This window comes from Syngnathus typhle, linkage group LG10 (assembly GCF_033458585.1).
Source record: "Syngnathus typhle isolate RoL2023-S1 ecotype Sweden linkage group LG10, RoL_Styp_1.0, whole genome shotgun sequence".
NCBI lineage: Eukaryota > Metazoa > Chordata > Actinopteri > Syngnathiformes > Syngnathidae > Syngnathus > Syngnathus typhle.
The window spans coordinates 7541480-7557206 of record NC_083747.1 but is presented as its reverse complement, the minus strand read 5'-3'; the positions used below and the strand labels follow the sequence as shown (position 1 = coordinate 7557206).

The following is a 15727-nucleotide window of genomic DNA, read 5'->3' as shown; positions in this document are numbered from 1 at the left end:
CAATTCGACGCTCATTTCATTTTTCTAAAATAAACACGTTAACGTTAAAAAAAAATAACCTCAACAACCTCGAAAGGTTGGCTAACTACCGCACGCTGCACCCATGGCGTCTCCGCTCAAAGTTTGCATTGTCGGATCCGGAAACTGGTGAGTTCTAAAATCGATTATAGCAATGATGATGATAAAACAGTTTCAACGCGTTAGAATCAATGTGATTATTGTGTTACGTTGCTTAAAATCTATACGTGGGCTTCTCATATAATATGGAAGATGTGGCAGTAGTAAGTGGGCAGTCTACGGTATTGTAACACTGACAGGCAGGAAGGGGATTGTATTACATATGAAAGCATTTGTAAACAATTCCACTTTGCCAAATTATTGAATAGAATTGTGGACTAAAACAGCGGCAAACACGTCCTCTGCTTTGTTTTTTTAGGGGCTCAGCCATTGCTAGGATCATTGGAAATAATGCCAGGTCACTGCAGCGTTTTGCAACCACAGTGAAGATGTGGGTGTTTGAAGAAAATATTAATGGCCGAAAACTCACTGATATTATAAACACTGAGCATGAGAATGTCAAGTACCTGCCTGGATACAAACTGCCGGATAATGTGGTAAGAAAATGGCTTTCATTTGAAAATCTCTCCTCGGAATGCAATCCCAATTTATGCTTAAGCTAAAGTGTGGTTCCTTGCTTGAGCTCCCTGCATTTGCACTGATCACGCATCTCATTTTTCACCTCCTAACCATCAAATCACTGCGTTTCTTTTCATGTTTATCCTTTCTATGTTGGCAGGTGGCTGTTCCTCAGCTCCGTGATGCTGCGGAGGGAGCAGACCTTCTGGTGTTTGTGGTGCCCCACCAGTTCATCAGAAAACTGTGTGATGAGTTGATGGGCTGCGTTCCAACCAAAGCTCGGGGAATCACACTAATAAAGGTAAGAGAGCTCAGCACACCCGCTGACGGTGTGCTTTTGATTCAAACATCAGCTCCTCAATAACAGCCCGGAGTGTTGCAAAATGTGTGAGCTTGGCACATTCCATGGAGTGAGTGTTAATTTCATACACTGCTGGACAAATGCTGATGCTCTCACACAAGATGCGAACAGGCTAATTTGCTAAATTGTAGGGCTAGGTTAGAAGTATGCAAGGAGTCAGTGCCAATCTGTTTAGAAGTGAGAGAAGAAAAATATCAAGGAAATACTCTAGATTGTTCACTGAAAGATTTATGGCGTTTAAAATCAGTGGGTTCTTTTTATTATTATTGCAAGCGATCAGTGGTGTGGCTGGTTGAACAAAACAAAGCAACAATAAGAACTCCGAGACAATTCAGAATTGATGATGAAATCTGACACTGCACAATCGCTACTCTTACCATTATATCTAATTAAGTTTATGAAATGGCATTCATCAGATTTTGTTGTGTTCAATGCACATATAAATCTTTGGCTTTAACTACACATACAAAAGCCCCTAATTTCTCTCTGACGTGACAGGCTGTCTACATTTGGATCAGGGACGTGTTTGAGCTATTACCGGTATCTACATTTTCATGCTGCATTGATGACTGAGACTGAGATGAAAGCCAAGACAACACTTAGGCAAACAAGGTTTGCGTGTGTGTGCATTCGTGCAAGAGAGAGAGAATTTTACACGCTATCCTGGTTAAAAAAAGTTTATTAAGAAATTATGGACAGAATAATTAATTGGAGAGCCAGATTAGTAATAGTTTCACTTGTAGTTGCTGGAGCACTACAAACTTGATAGTGCACTGAATTCCTTTATTATTATTATTTTTAAATCCCTTTCAACAAACAGATTGCATAACGTAGCCCAGTAACATTTGAAATAACGCTTTATGAGCAATGAGACATGACATGCTTTTTTTTTTTCAGGGCATAGATGAAGGTCCTGAGGGCCTCAAGCTGATATCTGACATCATTAGAGAGAAGATGGGCATTGATGTCAGTGTTCTCATGGGTGCAAACATTGCCAATGAAGTAGCAGCTGAGAAGTTCTGCGAAACTACTATCGGTGAACAAAACAATGGGATTACAGAACATAGGCTAGGTGAATACTTTTCTAGCCAGTTGACACCATTGTATGTTTGTGTTTACCCGGATATGCAGGCAGTAAAATTCTGGAGAATGGGCAACTTTTCAAAGAGCTCCTGCAGACTCCCAACTTCCGGATCACAGTAGTGGATGATGCAGATACTGTGGAGTTGTGCGGAGCTTTGAAGGTACTCTACATAAGTTCTCCGTCATTCAATTATGTTTAAAAGTAATGACTTGGATCAAGCTGCACCGTGACTGCACCATCTCATTTCTAAGGGGTCTGTAGGAAGACTTTTTTTGCAGTGTTCACATCTGCTGACTAATGGCTCTGAGTTTGTTTGGAGGATGAGAAATGTGACAGCAGCCTTAGTGTTTCCCATTCTCTGTCCATCCATTATCTATAGCTGGACCATATCCACTGGCACCAAACACCGCATTGCATCAACCCTCCATTAAAAAAATAAATAAATAATAATTATTTGAAGCTTGTCAAGTTGCTAGAAGATAAGCAATCTTACAAAGGATCACATAGACTTTTCACCAGCAACCAACCCATACATAACCTGGTATAAGTGCTGCTCAAAACATAAAGGTAACACTTGACTGTAAACTAATCAGATAGTTCTTTTGTCTTCTGGGTCAGAACATTGTGGCGGTGGGTGCAGGTTTCTGCGATGGACTGCGTTGCGGCGACAACACCAAGGCGGCTGTGATTCGTCTAGGCCTGATGGAAATGATAGCTTTCGCCAAACTCTTCTCTAAGGATGACACGGTTTCCACAGCAACCTTCTTGGAGAGTTGCGGTGTCGCCGACCTTATCACAACCTGCTATGGCGGCCGCAACCGACGGGTGGCAGAGGCTTTTGCCACGACAGGGAAGGTACAGGAAGACATAAAACTGGTGAATGTTTGACATGGAAATAATGAATGACTTTCAACTATGTCTCCCTTGCCGACCACACTTTCTAAGACCATTGAGGAACTGGAGAAGGAGATGCTGAATGGTCAGAAGCTCCAAGGTCCTGCCACTTCAGCTGAGGTTTACCACATACTCAAGCAGAAGGGACTGGTGGACAAGTTAGTTTGCATCTTTTTTCCTGTATTGAACTGTCTTTTGCAAATTTGATCATTTAATTACTTTTGTCCTCTTTCCCAAGGTTTCCTCTTTTTTCAGCGGTCTATCGCATTTGTTTTGAGGGCAAACCAGTCCAGGAGATGATCTCTTGTCTGCAGAGCCACCCAGAGCACATGTGACAACTGGCATGATGAAGCCATGGTCCTTTGTTGTGCTAAAATGAAAGTAGCAAAAGTATGTTCAAAATTTGCACTCTGTTGATGGTTATTGTAATTTGATCAAATAGTGTATATTCCACTTCATTGGCTGAGCGATCTTACACTAAAACAATCTTTTTTTTTTTTTAATGCAAAGAAGTGGACACACAAAGGACTAACCAATCACATGAGTACATATGAAGCTTGACTAACAGATGACAAAACTACAGATTTGGGTTGCCTTTTGTTTTTGTAAGCATTTTATTACAGGATCATTTTGTGCATCCTTACAAGGGGTATTAGGACTAAAACAATAAAAACATGTTTGTCAGTATGCTGCAGTAAGGTTTATTAGTTTTTATTTTTGTAGCATCATTCAAATCCACTTTTTGTTTAGAGATGAGAGTTTGTTTAAGCACAAATTGTCAGTTATCACTTCCAGTTCAATTCTCAAATACTCAGGTCTGGATGAAAGCTATAAAACCTCAGTCTTTGGTTCACTGACTAAAAATGAAGCATTTAAAAGCTTGTTTTGTAAAAAGGAATTGTCATCATAAATCCTTCACAATCTGTACACGTCCAAATGTATCTTTGAATCATTTTGTTACAGAATTTTCAGGCAGGTTGTGTACCAGCACCGCTAATTCACAAACTCTTCTGTTTAAGGCCATTAATGCACCAGCTCTTAATCCACTGCCATGCAGATGGTGCATAGTAATTTTCTGGATGTATTTTGTTAGTGTGCCGATCGAAATAACTTCAAAGAAGCCATTTTGATATCAAAGGAGATATTATGTATTATCTGTCTCATTAGGATGTGCATTTATTTGCCTTTACTGCTTCTTGGGAAATCAGTGTTTCAATGTTGCCTGGTGTAAAATCCATCTTAACAACAAAAAATACAGTACCACTTGTTATTGATTCAACTTTTGCCTTTATTACAGAAATGTTCTCGAGCTTTTATTTTTCAATAGTTTCTCTGGCCATGTTTATGTGCAGAATAAAATATACAAATGTATCACGTGTATATTTTTGTCTTTTTTGAAACTAATTCATTTGATTAGGAAAAATGTATCCATTCTACTTGCGGTGTTCACAACAGATTACTTCTTTTAACATGCTACATCATTCAAACGCCTGCTACATTATGTAGTCAATGCAAAAAGATTTAGGTCAATGTAAGAATGTGATGTTAATTGTTGACAATTGGTAAGCACTGTCGCACTTTGATGGTAGTAATTTGTCCAAATCTTTTTAAAATTCTTTCTTTTTTCATCACGTATTTGCACGAGAATTTGTCTTGAAACTTTTTTTTTCCATCCAAACATGCTTTTAATCACAGTGGGGTTGAAAAAAGCTGAGAACCATTGACGCAGTGAACTCCATGGGCGAAGGCTCCTCCAGTCCAGCTGAGGGCACTAAAGAGCAAGTATATGACCAAGGAAGAAGAAGACCGAAGACGCCACCCAGTCCATGAGCCCCAGGCAAGGTAAACAGTTATCAGCTGGAATAACGGCAGTACAGTACTTACCTCTTCAAGTCTTTCACTTTAATGCCAGTTTACTCATTAACTGTGTCTTTTGCAATAATAAGGATTTAATGTTCTCACGGCTAGCCATGTTATTGAAGCTCATAGCTCCCATGATTTACTTGCATTTAATTCGATGGCTGCAAGCAGGAATGACAATGGCTCTTATGACGTAATTGTTATTGTTTTGACGTAGTTGTTTTGACTGGACTGATCATGTATTATATGCATTTATTGTGGTGTGTTTGGAACTAAGAACACGTGTAAGGTGGTAAAATGGTATGTCGTCTTTAGTGAAAGACAGCAACTTTGATAGCAACTGAATTTATCTTCTGCAAATAAGTCTCTTTATACTTTTTGTGAGACCGTGTTAATAGTTTTATCATCCATTGGCATAATTAAGCAGACTAGTAAAACAATTGTTCATGCCTTTCTCAACTGCATGAATGGTGTTCCACAGACAAGAGATTGTTGTCACATGCAGTACACAGCCACTAAGTGCTGGAAATTCCTGCACTTCCTTCAATGTTATTGTGAGCCACTTGGCATTTTTGTAATGCCTTTTTTCCTTCTCATCTTTTAATAAATTGTGGAGGAATGTCCTGTGGTTGCTCATGGTACTGTTGGGCCATATTTTCACCACTTGATGATAACTGTATTTATCCCTTTGACATATTCCACTGTCTATTTAATGTCTTGAGGGGAAGAATTGCTCATGTTATTTTTAATGTACGGTAACATAAATGTTGATTTTGAACAGGGTTGTGCAGACTGTTCACTGTACTGTGGCTTTTGATGGCTTGACTACTGATGGAGCGATTGCTGGGATCATGAACTAAAGTTCATCTGACCACAGCACAGCCTTAACTATGTCTGTCCACTGCCTCCTGCGCTGCACCATCAGGTAACTCTGAGTGACTCAGCTCCAGAACAACAAGATTTAAAACGAAGGTTTGGTAATAGTGATTAACTTACAGTTACAGTTGGGATGACTGTTTTTCGAAGGAAAAATATACAGCATTTGTAGCGTGTGTTCAGTATTTCTATGCTACTTGTTGAAAATGTTTCTCTTCTGTAGGCTGGAAAGAAAACATGTAGCCACACATTTGTTCCTGCAGCGAGCTCTGTCTGGAGCGGACGCCGTCAATGCTCTCAGACCATTTTACTTTGCCGTCCATCCTGACTTCTTTGGCCAGTATCCCATGGAGCGGGTGAGTCAGTCATTTTCACGTTCACAATTTTACATTTCCTTGACTGTGTAACAAATACATAATGATGTGTTTGATGGACTTATGTGCCCGTGTAGTTGTCTTAATAATTGTGCTTCATGGATCATCACTCTGCTGGGGGCTTTTTGAGGTTGTTTATAGGTTTGATGCGATTTACAGGAAGTGAATGAAAATTCCTTAAAGAGGTTAAATGGCTATTTGGAAAGTCTTCTGAAACCGGGCTTGCGTTCAGTTCAGCCAACGAGGCTCACCTTTTATGTGAGAGAGACGAAAGACAGCAGTGAGGCGCAGCAAGATCTCCTCACCTCAGGTACAGATCAGGTTTTATACAGTAATATTTCCCACAATAACTATCTATGTTGTTTCTATAGAAGCTTTCAACATTCTTACTTGGTTTAAGGGTTCCGTTCAGTGAGCTTTGTCTTGCATACCAACGATGTCCTGAGCACAGTGACGAATGTGTTAAAGTCCTGCAGTCTGCCCATGGAGCACATGAAGGAACTTGAAGCAGTTGCTAAATCTTCCCCAAGTCCAGCTGAAGCCGCCATTCCTTTCTATAGACCCATCAAGTGGGATAAGAGCTACTATACCTTCACTGGCTTCAGAGACCCTGAGGAGGAGCTGCAACAGGCCGCAAGAGTTGAGCCTACTCTCAAGTTAGTAACACTGGGCTCACATTTCGCGATGGAGACACTTTTGTTCTATTTATTTGCTTGTGCATGCATAGTGGTTAATTTACATAAACTCGCCCATGATTTGGCAATCTGGCACAATAGTGACATTAATATTGATAATATTAAAACATATTACTGATAAGTACTGTAATAGTTTTTGGCCATTTTTTCACACTCTTCTTATTTAGACTGGAGGCTCAACATACAGACCTAAAGTTGATACTAAATGTACAGAGGATAAGTTTTTTTTTTTTTCTTTGGCAGTATATGGCTTCAAAATAATGAGCCAGAGGCAACGAAGAAGCACAATGATAGTCTTCCTCGAAGAGGAGAACTCAAACGGTTGAAGGAGGAACTGTGCCGCAAATTTGCTCTGGCTGACATCAGGTACATCCAAACATTGAATACTTTTGAACTAATACAATGACAAAAGAGAGACAGACAGCAACCAAAACAAAATTCGAGTGTGCTCCAGCCCTCGGCAGATTTTGTTTGTGTTGCCGGGTAACATCAGGTCCAATGTGCAGGTGGCAGCGCAGTTGGGGAGTGGCCCATAGGTGCGCTCAGCTTCAGAGTCTCAATCGACTGGCTGTGCAGAATCCAGAGGCCATGCGCAACCTACAAGGTAAAAACTGTCTTTGGGGCCATGATCCGCTGATTCTATACGTTATTAATCTGCAAATTTGCTTATTAGTTGAATTTTCTTTTTAACTTTCCATCTAGTATTTGCTGGCAAAATCACTAATTTTTGCACTTGTCTGTGGCATCTTAGTAACTGTGAATGCCGGAATTTTGCTGCCATCTTACAGGCCATTGATTTTTTTTTTTCCTTCAACCTGAAAATGAACAAACATCTCCATTTATTCTCCAGGTCATGCTGTTGTGTTTGCTGACCAATCAGGGATGAATGCCTCCGGCCATGTCATGCTAGGAACTACGGATGTTCACCATCAGTGGACCAAAGTAATGTGCTTTCATATTCTTTGAGTCATGCTCAACCCATTTTGTGTTCACATGACCAACCTCTGTGCCTCCCAGCTATTTCAACAGCTTCCCGCCTTCCACGTCCTCCAGCAGCAAACAGAGTGGCTCAAGGAGAGGATCAGTCTCCTCCTTGGTGGGACCCGGGTCATTCACGCCGAGAGGCTGGGACCGGTGGAGCCCATCACAGAGCTCTACAGCACCCTCAACACCTTCCATAACAATCTGATATCACAGAGGCTTTGCCTACACCCCAGAAGCCTTGAGGGGCTCAACATGATATTGGAGAAGTACACTCTTATTCGTTCACTTTGGTTTGGACCTTCTCAATGAAGAAGACATGATTTGTCTTTCTTATCATCAGAGGCCGCTCTAGTCCTAGTCTTCATAAGATGGGCCACTTCATCATACCTGCCAACTGTGACCTGCCCAAGCTGCAGGTTTTCCTCCAGAGCCACGCACCTAATGCCAGACAACACACGCAACGTAAAAAAAAGTGAGTCATTCCTAACTAGAGAAGAAATCATTTTGGTTCATTAGGTGTGTTAACAGCCAACTACTTTGGATATATGTTCAGGCTGCAGGCAGAGGAAGAGGCTTTGATGAAAATGTGTCTCCAAAGTCTTTCTCTTCAGGGTCTTTCCAAAGAGCCCAGTGTCACCTCAAGCCAGATGATTCTTTGTTGTAAAAGGTTGTTGGAACTGCATTCACCCCTCATGCTGGGTCTCCATATTTGTGTTTCTCACTTCTACTCAGTCATGCAGGACGGAGATCTTTGTATCCCCTGGGACTGGAAAAGTTGAACCGGACGAGGTTCAATCAGTCCACAAGGTATCTTTTGCAGTTCAGTTTGTACCCAGTTAGAAATATTTTGCGGCAGTTTACTAACGTGAACCGACAAGTTTGGTACTCAAGAGTTTGTGGAGGAACAATTGTTTGTAATAATGGTTAGTTGCTGCACAGTGGGAATGAAGGATGAATCCATTCGATGCTGTATTTAAGAAAGAGGAATCATTTGCTACTAAGCACTTTATTCACTAAAAATGACCAAATACAGAATCCCTGTCAATGCTTAAACTGTAAATAAAGCATGGCCATTACATTACTTGCGTATTTGGGGAAATATAACGGCCACTAAACGAATAATGGTTGTGTTCAGGTGGGATTAGTCAAGTTAATGTAAACTCAACAGTTAGGTCACGTTCTAATTTGACTCACGTACACGTGGCTCATCCTTTGACACTTTTTTGGACACACGTGGCAGTGAATTGTTCCCTCTTGTGCATTTCTTTTTGTGGAATTTAGTTTTTTAACCAAAATAAAGGTTCCTTTTTTAACTTATGTTGTTTAGGACTAGCTAATGACTCATTTTCACCCACTCATCCACACAGTCTTGCAATATGGAGACAGAATAACACTGTAAAACATTATTAAGAGTCATACATCATATAGTAAATTAAATTTTATTTTTTCATTCAGGCCTACAGGCAAAATGAATTTAAAATGAGGATGACCTCAGCAGGTCTCAACATAATCACTTCTCACATCAGTCAGACTTGCATTTCATACCGTTCCCAATGCCGAGGCAGGAAGCAGAATAAATATCAAGGCTCCTTAGAGTGCTTGTGTCTGTGGTCTAATGGGTTCAAAGCGAGTTGGAAGGCTCATTTACGTTGGACTTGTGTGAACGGTGAGGGAAGTTGGATCGGCTGCATGAGTTTCTTGCCGGAATCTGGTGACACCCTCTGGACCGCCGCGGGTAGCAGCTGGTTGCGTTTGATGATCTGCAAGGCCAGCTGAGTATTTCCTGAAGAAACAACTTACCATTAATGTCACTTTTTGATGACGAGTGCCAACTGCTGACAGCAATGACTATTTTGACATAAAGCCAACAGCTTCATAATTGGAGGTGCCAACTGACCGTTTTGTAGCTCCAAGTAGACCCCCAACAAGATGGCTTCAGGTGGAATCTCCTTCGTATTCACCATGGATGCAGCCTGAGAAAAACAAAAGACGTGTAGTGAAGTCTAATAGCGGAAAAACTTGTTGAGGAAAATTTATCTGAACAATGGGAAACAATACTACAGTGTTAATAGTACAGAGACGTTGGGGAATATAATATCAAACACTGGGCACACAAAATTCACTATACAGAGTCACTCAGTGATTAAGAATTGAACCCATGTAAGCAAAAATCTTTTTTTTTTTGTGTTGAAGAAATATGTCAAGGACCAATTTATGCCATGTGACCGCTGAGCATGCTTACAAGGTTACCTGTTGAAGGCACTTGCGGGCTTTGTCATATTCGCTTCGTAAGCAGTACGCGCTTCCCAGGTTGAAGAGCATCATGGCCCGAGCTGACGTTACATTGCTGGGATAACAGAGCGGGGTCAGCTTGCCTGCTGCAAACAGAAAATGCACAGACAATGAGCAAAAAAATGTTTTACACTCGATTATTTAAGATGAGCATACTATGTCAGTGCCAGATGCTCCTATTCATCATTATTCATAAACTATGCACAGTCAGCATTGGTTTAGGATTTGCTTGGGTAACTGTTGGAAGAAAATGAACTTACAAGATTCAACAGGTTCATCTCCTTTATCAGAACCTGCTAAGAAAAACAAAATGCACTCCAATTAATCATTGCAAAACCTTTTCCGACATTCATATAAATAACCTGTACAATTCAAATAAAAATAATTGTTTTCAAGGGACGTAAAGACTGTGATTATATCCATTTTGGAGGCCACAGACCTCCTCCAGGCTAGAAAATTGCGCTTCAACCTAAGATGTTCGAAGGTATTGTCTGAACACTCAATTTTGCTTCCAACTCTGCTTAAGCAAAAACCAGCAGACCTGGGTCTTGCTCACTGGTCAGCACCCCGATTGACACGTCAATGACATTTTCCGGGTTGAGGTGCGCGATAGCATCGGAAATCCTGTCCAACGAAATGAGGGCCTCAGCCGCGTACAGGTGACCGAGGAACCTGAAGGCAGCAAAGATACAAGTTAAATGATTCCAATCATCAGTTAGCCATAGAGGTCAAGAAGCACTTTAAAAGAACTTACTTGAGTGACCCTGACACCTTGGTTTGATGCAACAGTTTCTCAGCATGGTTTAAAGCCATCAGGTTGTCTCCTAGTGCTAAGGCCACGTAGGCACTACATGCCAAGATGGAGCATCTGAAGATTGAACAAAACATTACAATTACTTATAAGGTACAGATATGAGGTTCCAAGTAAACATGGTGATGCTGTATTTAGTTATGCTGAACACAGATGTTGTCGGCTACCAAGCTGCTTTGTCTTGTCTTGCTGAATTTGCCTACGCAGCCCTTGAAAGGTGGAGACATGGCAGTCGAATTACCTGAGGTTTTCAACTTCCTGTTTTCTGAGTGGAGACGATGGCGCCGCAGAGAGTAACCTGTCGGCCTCCTGACCTTTCCCACTGAAAAATAGATGACGGTCATCAGAGCACGTGGAAGGAAATTGACAAGCATACAGCAGGAGTGACACAAAGCATCAAAAGCCATTCAGCTTTTTTTTTTTTAATTTAAATTGAAAAAAACGTAGTATGAGTGCACAGGTCAGACCTGCAGGCATCACTGTTCTCGCTGCCACTCTCGGTGCTTCCTGACTGACTTGAGTTCTTGGAGCTGTTCTCCATCTTGACGTCCTGCTGTTGGTGTTCAGGCAGCAACAGCAGAGAGTTCCTTAGACAAATGGCAGCAAACTCCATACTTGCAACTGGAATGGCTGCTGATTGGCCCTCACTGCAAGACAGACACACGGAGCAATTTAGGAAAGCACAAGAAAGCTCAGCAGGAAAATTGTGCTCAAATAGTTTTATTATATGCTACGATGAAAGACGAGCAATAGTACTAACCTGTAAATAGTGTTCTGCATGGACTGGGATGCTAAGACGATCTTGCGATGGTATCCCTGTCCCACAATTGACTGAACGATGCCTTTTTTACAAGGTAAACCTTTGCTCTCCTGTTCTGAACCCTACAAACAAACAGTAAAAACAGTCCTAAAAATTTTTGGGAATTCAAATGTATAATACAAAAACATTGATGTAGATTTGATTTGACATACCCCTTTATTAGCAGAGATGCAACACTCTGCGAGCCGCAGCCAAAGTCGAGGATTGGAATGGTAAACCTGCACCGCCTCAATCAGACACTCGAAGGCGGCCAGAGGCCTGCCGATGTGCAGCAACTGGATGCCGCAGTTGTATAGAAGTTCATAGCGTTTGTTGGCTAGTAGAGCACACATGGGGATACCTGTGAATCTCTTAGCTGCAAAGTAGAAGAAAGGGCAGACGAAAACGTCAGCGCGTCCCTATAACAGAATCACTGACTGATGTGACTTTCTTTGACTCACCTTGTCCGTTGCCACCATCTCCGAGCTGTGCACACGTATGGTCATTTTCTTGCAATGCCTTCTTGAAGTAGAAAATTCCGAGGTTATGTTTCCCCATTGCAAAGTGAATGCAGCCAAGATTGTTCCAGAACATACAACGGACACATTCACCTGGGTGGGTCAAGACACAATTCACAAGGAAGATAACAGGTAAAGTGCTGAAACCAGATTCATGTGACATCAACAATTTGCAGTTACAGAAAGGATTTACCCTGGCATGTCAAAACAATTTTAGAACCAGACCCAAAGTACAGTCACCTGTTTTGATGGGGCCGGGGTGTTCTGCTATATTGGAACTGTTGAGCAGCTTCACTGCTTTCCGGTAGTTTCCTCTCAGATATTCAAAGTTGCTCTTAAGGAATAGTGACGGTGCAGACTGACACGGAACAGGAATAAGATTGATTTGTTTTACTTACATTTTTTTTTTTAACAATTCAGTCATATAGTTCATTTGTTAAACCAAAATAAATAATGAGGTGCCAAAAGAGACTCACATTTCCTGACGTGTTCATCACGGACTTGATCTCTCTCTTACACGCTTTGGAGGATTTCATTTGAATGTAAGCTCTAACTTTGTACTGTTAAAAAAACAATCGGAAACATAAGGAGGGCGAAAAGCAGTAAATCAAGCCGTCTAGATTTCCTCTAGCATACCTGGTGCATCTTTGATTTAGCTGCCTCTATCATGGCAGAAAACTCTGCCTTCTGGTTTCCACCGTCTTTGTTATTCTGTAAGCACAAAAATATAGTGAAAATCTTAGAGTACATTTTGACAGAACTTATCCACCTGCACTGGAGAGCACCATGCGATCAGTTTTGTAGTATTGGAGTTAGGTACCTCTCCTTTGCCGTTCTTGTTGCTTCCTTGTACAGATAGCTTATCCAGCACAGCCAACAGGTGGAGGGCCTTTTCCGGCTGGAACGTGAGCAGGTACAGATCCACCAGCAGGAAACACACGGCCTGAGCAAACTTCTCTTCTAGGACAAATAACAGAATGACTCCATGCCAGACAACAAGGCACGACATTTTTGTCTTTTCATCAGCGACATCTTCAAACACATAGAAATCACCACAACATACCAAACGGTTCCAGGAATTGATAGAGTTTCTCTCCAATGGAAATGGCTTCTGAGTATTGCCGCATATGGTAGTGAATAATGGCTTGATTGTAGTACAAGAAACTATTTTCAACATCATCCAACCCATCAACATCTTCGGTGGCTGTGTGAACCTGAAGGATTGCAAGGATGGCAATGGGTTATGTTACCGTTCAAGGAAAAGGAGGGAGAGAAATATGAGCCACATTCACTTACCTGGGTCTTCATTGCCATTAGGCTTTGCTTAAGGTTTCCTGTGGTAGTCTGACCACTTTTGTAAAACTCTACAATAGCTTTATTCAAAGCAATCTTGTAGTCCTCTTTGTTCAATTCTTGCAAAGCTTCAAGGTGTCTCAAAGACTCGTCGTACTTCTTAGCCTGTGGGTACGGTGACAATACAGTACAATGAGAGGAACACTATTCTGTCATTCACTTACACTAAAAAACAATGGAAAAAAAATAGTAGTTTATGGATGGAGGTATTAGGATACTTCATTGTGTTGTAAATAAAATTTAACATCTCAAGATGTGGAGTAGCGTTTGTGTCAAACTAAGCATTTCTAAATGGGAGTCAATTAAATGCAATTTCCCTCTTACCCGGAAATACTAGGGGCCACTATAACGGTTCATTATAATTCAAATGTGTACACTCACCAAAAACGAATCATATGCGCTGGCTGCCATTTGTTTCTCTTGGTCTGTCATTCCAGGTGATGATGACTTGTCATGCTTTGCCTCGTTTTGCTCTGATCAGAAAGAATATGTGTGAAAATGTGCATTATACTTTATACGTCCAACTCATGAGCAACGCCTTCACTTTGTGGTCACATTGACAATCATCCATTGTTACATATCGTTTGACCGGTTATCATTCATGCAAAGCCTGTACATCAACTTGAAATAGTTTTGACATTGCTTTCATCAAAGAGTAGTCAACAGATCCCTTTAAAGTTCCAACTAAAACATACAATGAAACAAAGTTAGGCAACCCATAGCTCCAGATTCTCAAATGGCTATTTTGTCCTTCTGCTGTGGCTCTCTGTGTCTTTGCAAAATAAATAATGAGTTGGAAGTGACTTTTGGCTTTTCCCTGTCAGGGGTCGCCCCAGCGGGTCACTCACATTATGCTTGGCAGTTTTTACACCGGTTGCCCCTCTTGATATATATATATATATATATATACATATTTTTTTTAGTCGGTCAAAACATGCATCACTCCAACCACCTATAATCATGTGTGAAGCCCTAGTGTGCCATTTACATTAAGCAAGTACAATAAGTACTTTAATAGCTATTAAATTTAGAATAAATGTTTTATATTGATATGTTAATAAGTCTTTTTAAATCATCTGATTGCAAGTGATTAAAAATGATGACGTAACAGGAGCTGACGTCATTTTTGGGTGACAGCAGATGGGAGTCATACACGAGGATTCAAATCGACATTGACATCTTGTATAAATCGTACGTTTTTTGTTACATGCAGGAATGTATATTTTGCGCTCTGTAACAGGTATCTGACTTTATAAATGTAACACTATCGTCTTTATTAATACAACAAAAAAAACATTTTATGCATTGTTATCTCACTTTAGATGTCAAATGGTTTTTGGCTCACATCTTATAATTTTTCGTAGGAGATGCAACATTGCCCTTTCAGCTTCTCTTAATGCAAATGTACTTGGAAACGATTGGTAGGTCAGCAGGCGTATCACAGATGCTGAAAGTTGACGAGGTGCAGAACTGCTACGTAGCTAAACAGTTCTGCATAATATATGTATTAAAAACAATCTTGGTCTCGTGCACAATATGTTAATAACCATAGGACCCACGAAAACATCAAAATCGATTTTTCTAGGGATTATATCTAACTGTAATGCTAGTTCAACTGCTCTTGCTTGCTAACTGGCTAACGTCAACCAATGTCCTTACCTGTGTTTTCTGCCATGTTTAGACTTTTCTGACTTCTGATGAGGATGCTCAATCTAAACGTAAGATGAACTAAACTGTCGATTCCGTTGATTATCGAAATACACTTCAAAAATTGAATCAAAAGTGTCCAATGTATTCAGCATATAAGACTGGTACAACAAAAATTCAGTCGCGTTTCATATTCTTCTTTGTAAATAGAAGACAGTTTGCAACTCACGCGTAGGAATATAGCAGCGCCCTTTGTGGATTGGAGTAAAATGGCAACAACAATAACATTTGAAAAGGGCTGCTGCTCAGATGATCAAATAAGGTCAAATGTTGATTAATAACAGGAGATATACCCTTCACACTCCTGTAATTATTATTATTTTAGCTGTTAAAAAATGCCCAAGAAAGAATTTAACATTCTTAACCGACATGCAAGAGTAACAAAAAATAACCTGCTATTATTACTCTGTAAAAACTATATTAAAACCTTACCTGTCACACCAGAATAAACAATTGTCCATACCCACTGTGAATTTTAACAAT

At 40.6% G+C, this 15727-nt stretch overlaps 3 protein-coding genes across 5 annotated transcripts; 2 read left to right on the top strand and 1 right to left on the bottom strand.

The window, feature by feature from the left end:
- The first annotated feature begins 5 nt into the window (after positions 1–5).
- Positions 6–4346, top strand: gpd1l (glycerol-3-phosphate dehydrogenase 1 like). Its single transcript, XM_061289197.1, has 8 exons — positions 6–147; positions 437–614; positions 797–937; positions 1895–2033; positions 2129–2241; positions 2700–2936; positions 3027–3133; positions 3214–4346. The coding sequence occupies exons 1-8, from the start codon at positions 104–106 to the stop codon at positions 3308–3310; spliced, it is 1056 nt and encodes a 351-aa protein (XP_061145181.1). The 5' UTR covers positions 6–103; the 3' UTR covers positions 3311–4346.
- A 395-nt stretch (positions 4347–4741) lies between these two features.
- Positions 4742–9081, top strand: tcaim (T cell activation inhibitor, mitochondrial). Its single transcript, XM_061289209.1, has 11 exons — positions 4742–4817; positions 5617–5760; positions 5935–6067; positions 6245–6395; positions 6486–6741; positions 7024–7146; positions 7287–7384; positions 7631–7722; positions 7798–8030; positions 8105–8236; positions 8318–9081. Exons 2-11 carry the CDS (start codon positions 5726–5728, stop codon positions 8541–8543), a joined length of 1479 nt encoding a protein of 492 aa, XP_061145193.1. The 5' UTR covers positions 4742–4817; positions 5617–5725; the 3' UTR covers positions 8544–9081.
- Positions 9082–9184: 103 nt separating this feature from the next.
- On the bottom strand, positions 9185–15402 carry cnot10 (CCR4-NOT transcription complex, subunit 10). 3 transcript variants are annotated; one of them, XM_061289206.1, is made up of 19 exons: positions 15197–15402; positions 13919–14010; positions 13481–13642; positions 13248–13398; positions 13005–13144; positions 12821–12895; positions 12661–12744; positions 12425–12542; positions 12128–12277; positions 11840–12042; positions 11628–11749; positions 11335–11514; positions 11109–11189; positions 10811–10924; positions 10598–10728; positions 10317–10352; positions 10015–10142; positions 9662–9737; positions 9185–9547 (listed from the first exon to the last, which is right to left on the bottom strand). In XM_061289206.1, the coding sequence occupies exons 1-19, from the start codon at positions 15210–15212 to the stop codon at positions 9405–9407; spliced, it is 2202 nt and encodes a 733-aa protein (XP_061145190.1). In that variant the 5' UTR covers positions 15213–15402; the 3' UTR covers positions 9185–9404. The 3 variants fall into 3 exon arrangements, with proteins under 3 accessions (XP_061145190.1, XP_061145191.1, XP_061145192.1); XM_061289207.1 differs by having other exon boundaries at positions 10317–10349; XM_061289208.1 differs by having other exon boundaries at positions 13005–13141.
- Between the last annotated feature and the right edge of the window lie 325 nt (positions 15403–15727).

Excerpts from the sequence above, each read along its gene's own strand:
- gpd1l (XM_061289197.1), top strand. The coding sequence starts at position 104 with ATGGCGTCTCCGCTCAAAGTTTGCATTGTCGGATCCGGAAACTG. Across the intron at positions 615-796 it reads ACAAACTGCCGGATAATGTG|GTGGCTGTTCCTCAGCTCCG; the intron begins GTAAGAAAATGG and ends CTATGTTGGCAG. Across the intron at positions 938-1,894 it reads GGGGAATCACACTAATAAAG|GGCATAGATGAAGGTCCTGA; the intron begins GTAAGAGAGCTC and ends TTTTTTTTTCAG.
- tcaim (XM_061289209.1), top strand. The coding sequence starts at position 5,726 with ATGTCTGTCCACTGCCTCCTGCGCTGCACCATCAG. Across the intron at positions 5,761-5,934 it reads CTCCTGCGCTGCACCATCAG|GCTGGAAAGAAAACATGTAG; the intron begins GTAACTCTGAGT and ends TCTCTTCTGTAG. Across the intron at positions 8,237-8,317 it reads CACACGCAACGTAAAAAAAA|GCTGCAGGCAGAGGAAGAGG; the intron begins GTGAGTCATTCC and ends ATATATGTTCAG.
- cnot10 (XM_061289206.1), bottom strand. Across the intron at positions 12,745-12,820 it reads CTAAATCAAAGATGCACCAG|TACAAAGTTAGAGCTTACAT; the intron begins GTATGCTAGAGG and ends TTTTTTTAACAG. Across the intron at positions 12,543-12,660 it reads TGATGAACACGTCAGGAAAT|TCTGCACCGTCACTATTCCT; the intron begins GTGAGTCTCTTT and ends GTTCCGTGTCAG.